The following is a 17,529-nucleotide window of genomic DNA, read 5'->3' as shown; positions in this document are numbered from 1 at the left end:
GCCCCACTATGGCTGTGTTCAGCTTATCTACAGGATGGGTGCCAGAGAGAACACTACAATGGGAAACGGTATTCATGATGCTCAGACCCAGTGCCTCAAGCCCAAGGAGGGTTTTGAGTGTAAACTGGTCATCAAGGAGCCTCATGGGTGAGGCGGACAGTCCTGCCTCCCAACTACAGGCAGGGCTTTCTCGCCTCTCCTGACAATGCTCTATTTAATAGATCAGAGGTCATTATAAAGCTGAACAGTGGACTTTTTAAACATGGGAGGAGGGCAGACTTCAGATACACCCACTGGTTATGCGCCCCTGTACTAAGTAACTCTGTGTTCCCTGATGGAACATGTAATTATCCATAGTGAGCATGACTGCACCCCAAAACTGTCATCTAGCATAAAGTAGGGGCTACATTATTTTTTTAAATACTTTGAGAGCTAGTTACTAAACAGCTGCCAGCATTCCACCAGTTGAGCTTGAGAAAACTCTTTCCTGTGAACACAGAGTCCACAGTCACTGGAGAGGATCCTTGAAGTGTTTGGTCCTGCTTACCAAGCTAACGAGATTGGCAAGTCCTAGAATAAGTAAAGCACACCTCTGGGTCTGTCTACAGGAGTGTTTCAGAGAGGACTAGATCCTGTGGGCTCTGGCCTCATGAATGGCTTGAGCCATTGATGGATTCAAACTATAAACCTCTTACTCAGAGGTGGTACTGCTAAGGAAGGAGGGTCCCTGGTTAAAGAAAAACCACTGGGGGAATGTCACTGAGGGCTCAGTCTTGCCCTGGTCTCTTCCTGACACTGCATCTCGCCTGCTGTGATGGGAGCTGCTCCGCCACGCCCTCCCCACCAGCACAAACCTCTAAAACCATGAGCTAAAGCCTTTCTCTCCTTTGTCTCATTCCTTCCTGCCAGGTGTTTGGTCACAGCAATGATGTGATCAGCAGGACAATGTTTCAATGCACCTAGAAAGGGGTTGGTGGCTGACAAACTAGACAGAGATAAATATATCTCTACTAGTAACTAGGATCGTTGCATGACTTTATATGTTCACTCAACAACTTTGAAAGCAAAACGACTTCTCGCTGAGCTATGAATTGACTTGTTTCCAAAAAGCAAATATTTAATATAGGAATGTGGGGGAGAATAGAAGATATTAAAAAAAATGACTCCTAGTCATTTTCTCCATAGGCAATGTTTTGTTATCAGAGGGAAATTTTCCACATTTGATTTTATCTTTTATGAAAGTGAGGAGCAATATGTTATGTTTTAGGTCAGTTTTCATTTTGACCACTACTAATAAATACTTTCTTATATCTATTAATTGAATATGAAAAAACATATTTATTTATAAAACATGCTATACCATGAATTAACCAAATTTACTATTTCAAGACTATTTCTGGATTCTTATGACCTTTCAGATTTCCATTACTTTAACCATCTCCAGAATTACTACATTGTGAGTCCTAGAAATTGTTTGCCTAAGTTAGGAATACAATTAAAATTGTTAGTCTAAAATATGGCCTGCACTAAAATATCAAAAACAGGGACTGTAGTTTGTAAGAAAGAGATTAAAAAGCAATCTTTTGGAGCTTGAGAGACAGCTCAGTGGGTAAAGTGTTCATAAGGTAGGCATGAGGCCCCGAAGGTAGGTCTCTAGAGTCCACATAAAAGCCAGCATACGTCTATAAGCCAAGTGCTGGAACAGAGATAGATCCAGGGAGCTTGCTTACCAGCCAGTTTTGCTGAAGAGGTGAGCTCCAGGTTCAGTGAGAAATCACGCCTCAAATATTAATGTAGATAAGACTAGAAGACAACTGACATTGACCTCTGACCTCCATAAGCACACCCATACATACAGGTACACCGTACCTCCCCACCACACACACACACACACACACACACACACACACAGAGGAGTGTGTAGGTATTTTAAGGATAGCAATTACTACCATTCATAACTTTGGTTGTAAATCTTAGCCAGCTCAGTAAGAGAATAAATAAGCACACAAATCAGAAAGCTGAGAAGAATTTATTCTTCACAAAGGAAAGTATCCTACATGTAAAACATCCAAGAAAATGGTGGAGGCAATCTATAGGAAACAACCCAATTCAAGGAAGTCTGTGAGTCCAGGGCAACTATACTAGACTCAGCAGAACCTGACAGTATCCTTCATAGTAGCAACAACTAAGCAGAAGCATAATTAATATTTTTAATAGTAATTCAGCTTACTGGTAGGGGTAATTTGCATCATTAACTAAGATAAAGGAATCAGAAATTCTATGAACAAAATAATTATTTCAAACACAATCATTAAAGATACATTAGACAATCACTGGGGAAGCTGTCTCTGTTCCATATCCCTCTCATTAGTGTGCCTGTGGGCATGTGCATATGGGAACACACACACATACACACACACACACTCACGTACCATGCAGACAATGGAATGAAAATTTATTTAAATAATATTTTTTCTTCATACTTTTCTATAGATTCTGAACTCTGTAATTAATATGTATCTTTTATCATGAAAAATATGTTTTATAAAATACAATACTGATAAAGAAAGCCAGCATTTACATGAGGCCAGGATAGACCACTGACTGGCAAGGTACAGGGAACTTTTAGGGTAATTAAAATGTTCTATCTTTTATGGTGTGGTTGCAATGGTTCTAGTTTTATTCTGTCATAATAAAAAACACTTGCCAAAACCAAGGGTTTTGGTGGTAGTGCATACCTTTAATCATAGCATTGTGAAGCCGAGACAGACAGACCTATGTGAGTTTGGGGCCAGCCTCATCTATGTAGTGACTTTCATGCCATCAGGAACCTGCTCAAAGAAAATATGACAACAACAAATTAAGAAAGAAAAGAAATCCACTCTTACCAAAGACAATTTTGGGAGGAAAAGGTTTGTTTCAGCCAACAATTCCAGGTCAAAGGCCATTGCTGTGGTGAAATCAAGGCAAGAACCCATGACAGGAATCTGAAGGCAGGAGCCAGGAAGGAACACTACTTTTTGGTCTGCCCACGGGCTCACTCACAGGCTTAGCTTTCTTGTACACACCATGATCACCTGTTAAGGGATGGTGCTGCCAACACTGGGCTGGGCCCTGCTGAGTCAATTACTCAAGACAATCAAGACAATCCAAAACAGACAAGACCACAGGCCAATTCCTCAACTGAGGCTCCCTTCTCAGATGCCTCTACCTAGTTAAGGTGATAACTAAAGCTAGCAAGGATGCAAGGGTATATGCATGTGTCGAAATCCAGTAAACTGTGGCAAACACTGACAAACACGCAGTGCTCCTACTACACAAAGTCACACTCCGTAGAGTTGGTTCAAGGTGAATTCTTAAAGTCAACTGAGGAAAAGCAAGGGGCATTCCAACTCCTGCCCTTAGGCATTACCATGTTTGGAAAAGCAATAGCTGCTAAGCTCTTGGATTTCCTGTGTGGTAGCTGTTACTTCAACCACCTCCACTGAAATAGCTGAGACCTGTGGGCTCCACTTCAAAGCTGGGAAGACAGAGATGTTGCAAAGTAGAAATGAGTTTCAGGATCCCAACTGAATATGAAACAATACTAGTTTCAGGAGCCATAGTCCCTGTCCCACTGCTCAGCTCAATTACACCTTCACTGAGCACCTACTACATGCCAAAAACTGTGCCTGGGTTGGGCACATACACTGGCTTGATTCACCTGCCAAGGGTAAAGTTGGGTCTCTGGAAAGGAAGGAAAGGAAGGAAGTCCCACCCCCTTCCTTCGGAGAGCTGCAGTCACACAGAAGCCTCCTGGGGATGATGGATTTCCAGAGGCATCTGACATCTTGCCACAAACCACTACATTTTCCACGGTGAAACTGGAGTAGAAACCCAGACTCCTTGTACAATGGTGCTGTCTGTTTGACATGCGGATCCAGATAAGGAACATGATCAATTCCCTGTTCTTGACAGTCAGAACAAAAGAGCAGCACTGTCAGTCCTGCCTGATCTGTTTTTTCTCTTGTATAAGCAATGTACAGTGGTCACAGAGTGTTGGACTAGGGGTGTGAACACCCAGGTGCTCTCTGAGTCATACTCTCTCATGCATAAGAGAGTGAGCGATCTCTCAATCTGAGCTGGTTTCTTCACAACAACAGGTCCCAATGTGTACCTTACGTATTACTGTTTTAGTTATTATCCTGCTGCTGTGATAAAACACTGACCTAAGGCGACTTGGGGAAGAAAGGGTTTGTTTCATCTTATACTTTCAAGTGACTGTCTCCATCTCCTTCATCACGGGGCCCCAAAGCAGAAACCTGGAGGCAGGACCTGAAGCTGAGACCGTGGGAGAACGATGCTTACTGGCTCACTTTTCTTCTTCTTCTTCTTCTTCTTCTTCTTCTTCTTCTTCTTCTTCTTCTTCTTCTTCTTCTCCTCCTCCTCCTCCTCCTCCTCCTCCTCCTCCTCCCTCCTCCTCTTCCTCCTCCTTCATTATTATTATTATTATTATTATTAACTATAGTTATTATTTATTCACATTACATCCCAATCGTAATCCCCTCACTCTCACCTTCCCGTTCTCATCCTCCTCCCCTTTTCTGCTCTATTCCCCTCCGCATGACCTCTGACAGGTAGGGTCCTCCTCCCCCACCCTCTGGCCACAGTCTATCAGGCCTCATCTGGATAGTCTGCATCCCCTTCCTCTGTGTGTCTACAAGGCTGCCCCACCAAGGGACAGTGACCAAATCTCGGGCACCAGAGTTGTTGTCGGAAGAAGTGTCTCTCTCTATCTGCCTTCCTCTTATGGGGAATGAGCTGCCCATTGGTTACATCTGAACAGGAGGTCTAGGTTCGCTGCTTGCAATGTCCTTGGTTGGTACATCAGTATGTGTAGGCCCCCCTGGTCCAGATCTGCTAGCTTTGATAGCCTCCTTGTAGCGCTCCTGACAGCCTGCTCCCCATCCTTCCATCCCCCAACTCTTCTATACAACTCTCTCTGCCCCAGTCTCCCACTGGGTGAAGTCTCTCAGAGGATATCTATTTGGGCTAGTAGCCACTTATAAGTGAGTATATACCATGCGTGTCTTTCTGAGTCTGGGTTATCTCACTCAGAGTGATCATTTATAGTTCCATCCATTTGCCTACAAATTTCAAGGTTTCCTTGTTTTTAATAGCTGAATGGTATTCCATTGTATAAATGGTCCACAGTTTCTTTATCCATTCTTCAGTTGAGAGACATCTGGGTTGTTTCCAGATTCTGGCTATTATGAATAAAGATGTGAACATAGTTGAGCAAATGTCCTTGTTGTATGCTAGAGCATCTTTGGGGTATGTGGCCAGGAGAGGGATAGCTGGGTCTTGTCGTAGCACTATTCTCAATCTTCTGAGCAAGTGTCAGATTCATTTCCAAAGTAGTTGTACAAGTTTGCATTCCCACTAGCAATGGAAGAGTGTTCCCCTTTTTTCCGTAACCTTGCCAGCCTGTGCTGTCACTTGAATTTTTGATCTTAGCCATTCTGATGGGTGTTAGATAGACTCTCAGAGTCATTTTGATTTGCATTTCCCTAAGGACATTGAGCATTTCTTTTAGTGTTTCTCAGCCATTCAATATTCCTCTGTTGAAAATTCTCTGTTTAAAAAAAAAAATTCTCTGTTTAGCTCTGTACCCCATTTTTTAATTGGATTATTTGTTTTGGTGGTGTTTAATTTCTTGAGTTCTTTATATATTTTGTGTATTATCCTTTTGTTGGATGTAGGGTTGGTGAAGATCTTTTCCCATTCTGTAGGCTGCCATTTTGTTCTATTGACAGTGTCCTTTGCCTTAAAGAAGCTTTTCTGTTCCCTGAGGTCCCATATATTAATTGTTGACCTTAGAGCCTGGGCTGTTGGTGTTCTGTTCAGGAAGTTGTCTCCTGTGCCAATGAGTTCAAGGCTCTTTCTCACTTTTACTTCTAATAGACTTAGGATGTCTGGTTTTAAGTTGAGGTCTTTGATCCACTTGGACTTTAGTTTTGTACACGGTGATAAATATGAGTCTATTTGCATTTTTCTATATGTAGACATCCAGTTAGACCAGCACCATTTGTTGAAGATGCTATCTTTTTTTTCCATTGTATGGATTTGGCTTCTTTGTCAAAAATCAAGTGTCCATAGGTGTGTGGGTTCATTTCTGGGTCTTCAATTAGATTCCATTCATCAACTAGCCTATCTCTGTGCCAGTACTATGCTGTTTTTCGTTACTGCTGCTCTATAGTATATCTTGAGATCACTTTTCATCACTTATTCACAACCTATGACCTGCCCAGGATGGCACGGCCCTCAGTGGGCTGGGCTGTCCTTCATCAATTAATAATCAAGAAAATGCACTGGAGACTTGCCTACAGACAACCTAATAGAGGTGCTTTCTCAGTTGAGGATCCCTCTAAGGAGTCAAGAAAAAGCTAACCAGCACAGCTAATCTCAAGACTCAGAAGAGATGACCATGTGAACAGGAAAACCTTCAAGTGAGACTTGACAAAATATAGACTGTAGGCTAAATCTGCCCCACCCCCTGCTATTAAAAAATGTTTAACAAATCAAAGCTTGATGTGACTGTCCATAGCTGCCTTGGCAAGACAGATTCAGGAGTGAATACATACCATGAAGACCTTATGGCTCTCAGGCTGAAACTATGTCTTTCCCAGGCCTACATGAAGTTCACTGAGACTCCTGCAAGGCAGGGCTTCTTGGTTTTGAACCCTTTTTCACCAGAGAAATTCTATGTAACCCTGGATAAAATTTACCAACTATCATAGAACAATTTACTTTAAAGCAGTTCTTTGGTATGCATTTTATTTTATTTTATCATTCATTAAGGGTGACGGCAAAGTTGCTTTGGAACAAGACAGACTTGTTAGTTGATTATTTGATGCTGTGAAATGCAGAGCATCCTCAACATTTCTGAGTTGACCCCTTGAAGCTGAAAATACCACTTTTCTTTTCTTCAAAAGATTTTTTTTTATTTTAGCTCCTCTCTGTCTCCCTTCCTCTCTCTCTCTCTCTCGCTCTCCCTCCCTCCTCTCTCTCTCTCTCTCTCTCTCTCTCTCTCTCTCTCTCTCTCATATGTGTCTGTCTCTCCTTATCTATCTATCTATGTCTCTCTCTCTGTCTTTGTCTGTGTGTGTGTGTGTCTGTGTGTGTGTGTGTGTGTGTGTGTGTGTGTGTGTGTGTCTGTGTGTCTGTGTGTGAAGGTGCTTGCAGAGGCCAGAAGTACCAGGTCTCCCTGGTGCTAAAGTTACAAGTAGTTGTGAACCACCCAGGGTGGATGCTAGAAATTGAACTTGTGTCCTCTGCAAGAGCAGTGCATGCTCTTAACTTCTGACCCACCTCTCCACCCCCAAGAATGTCGATTTTTATAAATATGTTTTGTAAAATGGTAGAAATATCTTTAGAGCCATTTCAGAAATTGGTGCAAATTCTGTTCTAATCTTGAGCAAAAATTAATTTCACATTTTTGAGACTCAAGTCAGCAACTATACACTAACTGTTAAAATCAAATACTGTAATACAACACAGCCCAAAGAACAATGAATTTGATAGTTAAGGCTGAGAATTGGTGGGGGAGAATATTGAAAGCCCTTATTGTCTACAATGTCATGCCACTATGTTTTTATAAGAAAACCTTGTGTGCTCAGTAGGACACCACAACTTCTAGGATGGAGAAGTGTGGAATTTGAGCCTAGACATTCCACAAAGTGTTTGTTGGTATAGCACCATACGATGGTATCTACTGTGCAAAGTATACATGTGCGTTCAAAGCCAACATGGTGAGTGCAGTGTGGTGAGAACACCTTGGATTCGTTACATATTTATAAACATTCAGAAACATTTTTGGCTACCTAATTCTCCATTATCCTAATAGTCAGTTATGTGACCTCACATGTGGGTTGTGGCAAAGTGTTGTGTCTGTGGGCAGACTTCAAGCAGGATCTCACAGACTAAGACATAGTTGACGAAATCCATCATTAAGAATGTATCATACCACAATAAATGTTTTACCTGTAATGGATTCATTGGCTTTTAATAGACTTTTAACATGTTCAGTCATAGACTTATCTCTAGGCAAATATGGCCTGCTATTTCCTTTAGTTATATCTAATTGCTTCTCAATTTTTAAATGTATATTTTATTTATTATAATTTATTCACATTACATCCCAATTGTTATCACCTCCTCGCTCTTATCTTCCCATTCCCTCCCTCCCTCTTCTTTCCTATTCCCCTCACCTAGACCTCTGATAGGGGGGCCCTCCTACCCCCAACTGTCTGGCCACAGCCTAGTAGGTCTCAACCAGATAAACTGTATCTCCTTCCTCTGTGTGCCCACAAGGCTGTCTTGCCAAGAAGCAGTGACCAAATTGTGGGTACCAGAGTGCATGTCAGAGGTTCAGCAGAAGTCTCCCCTCCTCCCTCCCCACATAGAGAACCAGCTGTCCATCAGCTACATATGAATAGTGGATCTTGGTTCTCTGCATGTGTTGTTCTTGGTTGGTCCATCAGTTTGTGCAGGCCCCCCTCAGTCCAGATCAACAGGCCTAGAAGATCTCCCAGTGAAGCTCCTGCTCCCTCCTAGACCTTCCATCCCTCCATTTTTTTTTCCCTACAACTCTTAGCCTTTCACCCAGAGACCAGCTTCAAATCACAGTATCTGTCTTGATTCTCCTCTGGGTGGAGTCTCTCATAGGACATCTATGTTGGGCTAATATCCACTTACAAGTGAGTATATACCATGTGTGTCTTTCTGGGTCTGGGTTACCTTACTCAGAGTGATCATTTATAGTTCCATCCATTTGCCTGAAAGTTTCAAGATTTCCTTGTTTTTAATAGCTGAATGGTATTCCATTGTATAAATAGTCCACAGTTTCTTTATCCATTCTTCAGTTGGGGAACATCTAGGTTGTTTCCACATTCCATATTCTATTATGAATAAAGATACTATGAATATAGTTGATCAAATGTCCTTGTTGTATGCTAGAGCATCTTTTGGGTATGTGGCCAGGAGAGGGATAGCTGGGTCTGGACGTAGCACTATTCTCAATTTTCTGAGAAAGTGTCAGATTCATTTCTAAAGTAGTTGTACAAGTTTGCACTCCCAACAGCAATGGAGGAGTGTTCCTCCTTTCTCTATAATCTCGCCAGCATGTGCTGTCACTTGAGTTTTTGACCTTAGCCATTCTGATGGGTGTAAGATAGAATCTCAGAGTCATTTTGATTTGTGTTTCTCTGATGACTAAGGAAATTGAGCATTCCTTTTACTATTTCTCAGCTGTTCAATATTCCTCTGTTGAGAATTCTCTGTTTAGCTCTGTGCCCCATTTTTAATTGGATTATTTGTTTTGGTGGTGTTTAACTTCTTGAGTTCTTTATATATTTTGGATAATATCCCTTTATCAGATGTAGGGTTGGTGAAGATCTTTTCCCATTCTGTAGGCTGTCATTTTGTTCTCTTGACAGTGTTCTTTGCCTTACAGAAGCTTTTCAGTTTCACAAGGTCCTATTTATTAATTGTTTATCTTAGAGCCTAAGCTATTGATGTTCTGTTCAGAAAGTTGTCTCCTGTACCAATGAGTTCAAGGCTATTACCCACTTTTTCTTCTAACAGATTTAGTGTGTCAGAAAAATATAGAATGCGTCACGAATTTGCATGTCATCCTTGCACAGGGGCCATGCTAATCTCTGTATTGTTCCAATTTTAGTATATGCACTGCTGAAGCGAGCACATATACTCGCTCACATTCCTCAGCAGCTTCAGGCAGTTCTGCAGTTACTCAGTTTGATTACAAAAACCCATCTTTTTATGTGCACATTAGAGCCAGTCAATGAGTGTGGGAATGGTTGTGTAAAATCAGTGAATTAAAAAGCTTGAGGAACTGTGCTATCAAAACATCTGTCTGCATTTAGATTGACATTCTCACAAAAGACTCTAAGCTCACATGTTCATTATTAGATCAGGCATCTGCCTTTCAGAAAACAGTGAGGGACCAGGAGGACAGCATCCTTCCACTGGGTGTGCAGAGCCACAGACATTGTACCATGAACAAATAGATGCTTGGTGAATATTCACTGACTCAATGGATGATGTCATGGATGTTTCTTCATTTGTAAACTGTGTGTCAATAAATAAATAAATAAAGTCTACCTTCTCCTCCTACAGAATAGCTAAAATGGGATGAAGGATGTCAAACAGGGCTGGAAAGATGGCTCAGAGGTTTAAAGTACTACCTGCTTTTCCAAAGGTCTTGAGTTCAATTCCCAGCAACCACATGATGGCTCGCCATCATCTATAATGAGATCTGGTGCCCTTTTCTGGTATGCAGGCAGAACACTGCAAAATAAATAAATAAATAAATAAATAAATAAATAAATAAATAAATCTTTTTTTTTTAAGGATGTCAAACAGAACTGACCAGCTACTATTCAGGTGTACTGACCACATCTCTAAGTATGATGGGTAAAGGGGACACTTTCACCCTTCCTGCTCCCCACTCCACTACCTTCCTGGCTTCCCTTAAGGTTCCTTCAAGTGGGGGGTACCCAAGGCAAAACACCCCAAGGAAGCCATCAAGGTTGGCCACAAAAGAGAAAAGAACTCTCTAAAGAGTGCATCCACCTTGAGAGTAGTCCCAGTAAAAATGGGTAGCCCTTAACTCAGTAGTTTTCAACCTTCCTAATGCTGTGGCACATTAATACAGTTCCTCATGTTGTGGTGACCACCAGCCATAAAATTATTTCGTTGCTATTTCATAACTTTAATTTTCTTATTGTTATGAACTGTAATGTGAATATCTGATATTCAGGATCTCTGATATGTGACTCCTGTGAGAGAATCTTTTGACAACCCCAAAAGGATCACGACCCACAGATAGAGAGCCTCTGCCTTAAGTGGTGATGCTTACGCTGGAGGTGGGCTCCCATGGCTTGACTGATCATCTCTGTGGAGTGGCGCTCCTGACCCACTCCCAACTGCTTCACCTGCTTTCTGACCCCAGGGGCTGCTGCGCTGCCGCTACTCTGCAGAAGTGCAGGGTTAGGTGTTTGCCTTGAGGTGCCAGCAATGAAGATAACCCTCCACGAGGACCATAGTTACCGATGCCACATGTTACAGGTTCCGAATACCAGGCTGGAAGGAGTTAGTGTGCACCCTGGCCAGTGGCCTGGTGTACAGTAAAATGCTTACATAGTTCCAGCCATTCTTGGCAGCTTAGTCTGCCTCGGTGAGTCCTGGGACATCCCTTCTATACATCCTTTTCTTACAGACTCTCACTACCCATGACTTTCTGCCTGGGTAGACGGCAGCCTCAAGGTCAGAGTCCCGAGTCCATCCCCACTTAAACTTCCCCATTACTTCCTCTGCTTTAGAGGCAGTTCTTTCATTTTTTACCACTGTACACACTTGAGAACACATTTGTGTAGGAAAGGGTCTTCAACATAAATTAGCTCCTCTAATGTTTCTGTAGTATTTGCATCTTAAATGCATCTCTGACTATAAGCTTCATTAAGTGCTCACAGAGGTAGAGTCTTTCTCCTCAGTCCACATTCTCCATCTCACTGGCCACTCCATGTAATGCCCTACCACCACCAGAAGCACACAGCCCGTGCCTTCAAGTCCACATGCCAGGCTATCAGGGCAGAAACACCCACCACAGCGTGTCTGCCATGACACCGTCCCCTTAAAATCATGTTTGGGCAGGAAAGAGTGCACCCTTCTCTGCTTTGCATCACATGCACCTTTCGAAGATCGGCACAGATTGTCCCTCCTCCTGGCAGTCACCTCACCTCAGAAGAGGTGCCATAAGGACCTAGGAGCTTGGATGAAGGATGAAAGCTAAGTGCTTTAAAAAAAAAAAAAAAAAAGCCCTAAATCTTTCATGATCAGTGCTTGTCCCCTCTTTAAGGTTATAAACCTCAGAGAAAGCATCTGGGTAAGGCAATGTCTCCTTGAAGCTCTCCCCTCATTGAAGGCATCCTTAGCTCCTTAGGTCCTCCAGAAGACCACGCTATGGAGGTAAATCCCAGGTAAAGCTTGAAAACAACCAAGTTATTCAGGAAAAAAAAATATTCTTGGAGAAATGTTACATGATAAGTTCCAAAGCTAATCGTCTCTGTTCTTATGACAAAATAATTCCATTCCTGGATATGACACAATGTGTGTGCCCTAATGTCATGCACAAAAGACATGTGGGATAACGTTTATAGCATAACTATTCAAAGTAGCATACAGCCAAAAACCATCCAGCTGGGGAAATAGAGCGAAGGCACGTTCTTATGGTAGAATGGTATACATCACTGAGAATGGGCAAGCAAGTGGTACATGCTACAATACCAGTGGGATTCACAAAGTACTGTGTGAAAAATAATCCGGACATGAAAACTACTCCATTTACACGGCTTTTCAAAACGGCAGGCAAACAATCTATGTGTTAGTAATCAGCTTAGTGGCTTACCCTGGAGGTAGAGCGATTTATCACCAAGCCAATTACACCCCTAATAGTTAAATCAATTCTATTCTTTTCTTATTGATTGTTTTGATGGTCAGGAGAGAGATTTACAAAAGAGTTTGCAATGTAATAAATTCAATTCATTTTTGAACAAGGCTTTATTGAGTGCCTCCCTATAGACAGAGGTTGCCATAAATCAGAGAGTATAGAAAGAATTAGGTAAAATTTCCACAACCCAGCATCTCATAGTCCACTGATTGAAGTCGCATTTAGACAATGCCTTTTCTCTCTTCCTCAGGTTGCTCTCTCGGCACAATGGCGGCTACCTAACCCGTCCAAGAATCTTAATTCAAAGGTACCCTCACTCTGCTGGACCTGAAGATGACTCCACGTTGAAAACCTAGCTCAAGCCGACATTCAGTTATAGCCGTGAGTTCCAAAAGACTACAGTTGGTATTTCTGGCACAAACTATTTAATCATATCCCAGCTGCCTCCCATACAGCAAACGTCACGCCCCGCCTTTCTGGAAGAGAGTCGAAAGCTAACCTGAAAGTCAGATGGCATGCTCTGGTATCCTTCAGAGCACCACTCAGTGGCCTCCGGTGTCTAGACCTAGGAAACTGCTCAGATAACGGTGGTTTCTGAGTGCCTAGTCTCCGTGGGACTCCTCCCAGTACCACACTGATGGCTGACATGCTGAGGGCGATTTCATTCTCCTAGAATGCGGACGTCATCACTGCTTTCACATCTCACTTCACTGAACTCAAACCAGGCTTGTGGCCCAATACAATAAACCAGTGAGAAGCCCCTCCCACCCCGCCCTGCCCGCCCCGCCCCCACCTTGATCTTTGGGATCTCACAAGACCTTGGGCAGGCACTAGCTGCCTCCAGATCCCTCCTGTCTGGAGACTCTCAGAAGCCCCTGGGTGCACTGCATCCTGGGAAGTAACAGCATCCGGCAGTATTAGCAACTCTACCAACTAACTGTTGACAAACTAGAGCTAGAAGAGACTGCAGCGATTACTCAGACCCAAAGACGGTCCTTACCTTTCCCCCACTTTGATAAAGAGACTGAGGCCCAAGAGCTAAAATCTATTCCTTAAGGTCACACTGCTATATAAGGTCAAAACTGGGGTGGGGGTGGGGCAAAGAGCCTCCCTGTGTACTTGAACTTACAACATTCAAGCTAGATGAAGCAATTGACTCCCTTCTACATACTGAACCCAGGCTCTGTGGAGAGCCCCCTGTGCCAAATCAGACCCACTCTTAGAACAAAAGGAAATTGGATTCACAGGAGACCTTACCCTGGTGTAGTAGGAGCCTACAGCATGAGACTTCCTCCTATGCAGGGCCCTTCCTTATACAGGTGCTTGGCTGAGATGCCATTTCCCAGGCCTGTGACTTCTCCCCCATCATGAGTTCTCTGGAAGGGGAGAGAGGCACCCAGAGCTTTGCGCATGTTTTACACAAAGCCAATGTTTCCTTAAAACACCCTACTGATAAAACTTACTGCAGTGGTACTGTCTTAGCTAGGATCACCACTGCTGTGATAAAAAAAATATCATGGCCAAAAGCAAGCTGGGGAAGAAAGGGTTTATTCAGCTCATGTTTTTCCATGCATAGTCTGTCGCTGAAGGAAGTCAGGACAGGAGCCTGGAGGCCGAGCTGATGCACAGGTCATGGAGGGGTGCTGTTTACTGGCTCCCTGGTCATGGCTTATTCCACCTGCCTTCTTATAGAACCCAAGGTCACCAGCCCAGGGATTGTCCCACCCACAATATGCTGGGCCCTCCTACATCAATCACTAATTACGAGAACTCTCTGCAGGCTTGCCTACAGCCCCATCTTATGAGGCCTGCATGTATGCACCATGTGCATGCCTAGTGCCTGCAGAGGCCAAAAGATGGAGTCAGAACTGGAGCTGAAGACGATCATGAGCTACCCTGCAGGGAACCGAACCAGGGTCCACCACAAGAACAGCAAATGCTCTTAGCCACTGGGTCTTGTCTGCAGCTCCAGGCTGTGTATGCGCTCTCAGATCGTTTTATCTTGTTCTCAAGTTGGCATGAAATTAGCCAGCACAAATGCCTTGACAGACAGCCATCTCACTTCCAGGCCTTGGTGGACTCCCTGGGGATGCAGCTGAGAATTCTATGCCATAGGAGGAGCATTGGATGCTGCCTTCTTACATCTTAATTCATGTAGACTGAGATTCCTAGGCAGCCCTGTGTTCAAAATAGACATTGGCTGGAAGTAGAAAAGTAAGAGCAAAGGTTGGTTGTAAGTTTTCTTTTTAGTTTCTTTAAAGATGTATTTATTTTTACTTTGTGTGTGAGCGCTAGCCTACCATGGAGCCTTCTCTGCAGCTCCAGGCTGTATATTGACTTTTGTCATCTTCTGTCTCCTGGAGGCCTCATCTCCTCTCAAGATGAGTTACGTGGTAATTGTAGTTTGGGATGTTCTGCCCTTACTTTCCGACCCTCTTATTTTGGCCAATTGTATTGTCACTTTACTACTGCTATAGTTTAGATCCCGTACAGGCTCACATTTTAAGGGCTTGTCCCTTAGCTGGTGGGACTTTTGGAGAGGTTGTGGAACCTGTATTAGATGGCATCTAATCGGCAAAGTAAATCATTGGGTAAGTGACTTTAAGGTCTGGAACCCTTTCTATTTTCTAGTCCACAATGATGTGTGTAGACACAGCTTCATGTTCCCACTGCCCTGGGCAACAGCTCTTCCATGCCTTTCCTCCTGTCACGTTACTAAAATCTCCTGAAACTATGAGACCAAAAAAAATCCCTCCTCATTTGTTTTTTTTGGTTTTTTTTGTTTTTGTTTTTGTTTTTGTTTTTGTTGTTGTTGTTGTTGTGTCAAGTGTTTTAGTCACAGGGTCACAAATCAGCTTACAAAGCCTGTACTCAGAGCACATCTTTCTTGACCATAAACTCCCATTGAGTGGCTGGGTGAGTTGTTTCAAGTCTTCCTTCAAATTTGGAACTAACGTGTCACTTCCATGTGAAGAGGTCTCGGCTCCTTGACATCTTTCTCTTGGCTCCCATCACCTCAGACACACATTTTCATAGCAGCAGCTCATTTAGTTCTAGTTTGCTTGTTTCTGTGCTTATGGAATCTGGACCCAGAACATAGAGCCACCATGGATGCCTAGTAGGTACTGAATCTGTGACAGTGTAGCCAAAGGGACCCTCACCTCTTGAACCCCTCAAATCCTGACTCTGGAATCTCTCTTGTTCCCATCCCCGCTGCCCCTCACACTGTTTGGTCTGAAGTTATTTTTAACCCAGCAGGAACAGTGGAGTTGGGAAATGAAGACTAGAGGTCAAATCATGCTTTAATTCTTTTTTTCTTCTAAGAAACAAGAAAAATAGCATCCCTAACTCAAAGCATGCACCAAGCCACGAGTGTAGAAAATGCTTTGTAAAAACCCTGCAGAGCTCAATTGGCACCTGAGTACAGGGTCGCCATCGCACTAACGTGGGCCTCTCTCTGGCATCCTGTTTTCACTTTCATCTCGTCCTGGCCCTCATCTCAGGAACCCCAGGCTCGGCCACATCTCATCCCTGAGATACCACCCCACTCCCAGGCAAGACCTGCGACCCACTCTGTGCTGTAATTGTTTACAGTATGCTCGTAATTGGGCTTACCGTGAGTTGTGTCAAAAATTCGAGGAGCTCAAGGGTCATTTCCTCCCATGACAGCTCTGGGAAGTTATTGACAGGAAACAGATGACCAGGAAAGCTCATCAGGCTCTCACCGCAGCCCTGGGAACTTTGGGCATTTCCAAGGTCACGTGTCCCCTTCTCAAGCTCTGATTTCTCACCAGGTCAAACTACACCTGAGACAAAGGCAACTGAGTCCATGAGGAACCTTTGGCCTCTCTGTGGTACAGGAGGTCTGACCCAGGGCTAGACTGCAGGTTGGCTAGTTCATAGCCAAGAATTCACTTCCTGCGGAAACAATTCCTTAGGAGAGCAAAGTTCCCAGGAGGACCGTGGCACTCTGCAAGAGCCTGTAGGCAATGGATTCTGAGCCCTTGCTAAGCTTTTGCACCTTGGAGGCAAAGTAATGGGAGGAAATAAGTGACTCCTCTGAGAAAGATGGATTCAGCCACAAAACAGTAAACCGAGCAGGGAGTGAAGAAGTTGTGTCCTACAGTTCCAATGCTCAAGAGCTGAGGCGGGATAGGGAGTTCAGGGGCATAAGCTAAATAGTAAGGATCTGTCCAAAGAGAGGCAGACACAGAGACACAGAGAGAAACAGGGAGGGAAGGAGGAAGTGGAGGGAGAGAGCAAATATGAGCTGAGGTTCCCAGGAAGAAAAAGCTACACCCACATTAAACATTCTGCTTCACTGAAAAGAACTTCCATTATTGTGCAGAATTAGAACGTTGCCATTGCAGGTCCACAGCCATATTATTTTAGAATGTGTTGGCCCCATAAGTGGCCATTTGCTGCACCTCCCCCCGCCCCCCTTGTGTGTGACCTAACATCTTTGTGGAATGTAGGAACAGACACTGGGTCTCTACCAACACAAAAACTAAGGATGGCACCAGGAAGTATTGAAGGCCCATAGCAGAAGTTTCTAGACTTTGCTATAACCTACCTATATAATGTTAGCACTAGTGTGTTTTGATTTAGAATGTTTCCTTATTGTTATTGTCACACCCGAGGAACACTGTATTTGGGTGTAATCTAAGCTTGTGTTCCCAAGCCTTAGTCACTCATATTTGACTCCAGAATAAACTGTTTCTTATTCTCTTTGAGGCAAGAGTTGTGTCTTTTTGTTTGGATGAAGAAGAGGAAAATAAAGGAGGGGAATGGTAGAAGGAGGAGAAAAAGGAGAGGAAGGGAGAAAGGGAAGGGGAAAAAAGAGGAGGGAAAGAGAGAGGTGGGGTTCCCATTCTCTTAGTAACTACAAGAAGCTAAGCAATCCGCCTCCCCTCTCTGAATCCCTACCAATCACACACAACAGAGATGCCCTCGCTACCAACTCTCAGTTTTCTGTTTTGACATTCTATGACTGTTTGGGACTGTACTAAGCAAACGTTGAT

General features: G+C 43.4%; 1 protein-coding gene and 1 non-coding gene across 2 annotated transcripts in view; both read right to left on the bottom strand.

Annotated features, from left to right (window-relative positions):
• Galnt14 (polypeptide N-acetylgalactosaminyltransferase 14) overlaps nt 1-13,107 on the bottom strand; it is a 311,256-nt gene extending 298,149 nt beyond the window's left edge. The window contains exon 1 of the mRNA XM_051169112.1: nt 13,008-13,107. Within this exon, the coding sequence (XP_051025069.1) occupies nt 13,008-13,025 (18 nt within the window). The 5' untranslated portion in view covers nt 13,026-13,107. The remainder of the gene's footprint in view (nt 1-13,007) is intronic.
• On the bottom strand, nt 9,639-9,742 carry LOC127196846 (U6 spliceosomal RNA). Its single transcript, XR_007831559.1, has one exon. It is a non-coding gene; the product is annotated as a U6 spliceosomal RNA (small nuclear RNA).
• Nucleotides 13,108-17,529: the final 4,422 nt, after the last annotated feature.

This window comes from Acomys russatus, chromosome 1 (assembly GCF_903995435.1).
Source record: "Acomys russatus chromosome 1, mAcoRus1.1, whole genome shotgun sequence".
Classification (NCBI taxonomy): domain Eukaryota; kingdom Metazoa; phylum Chordata; class Mammalia; order Rodentia; family Muridae; genus Acomys; species Acomys russatus.
Note: the sequence above shows the minus strand (reverse complement) of the source record. Positions and strands in the feature narration are given on the sequence as shown.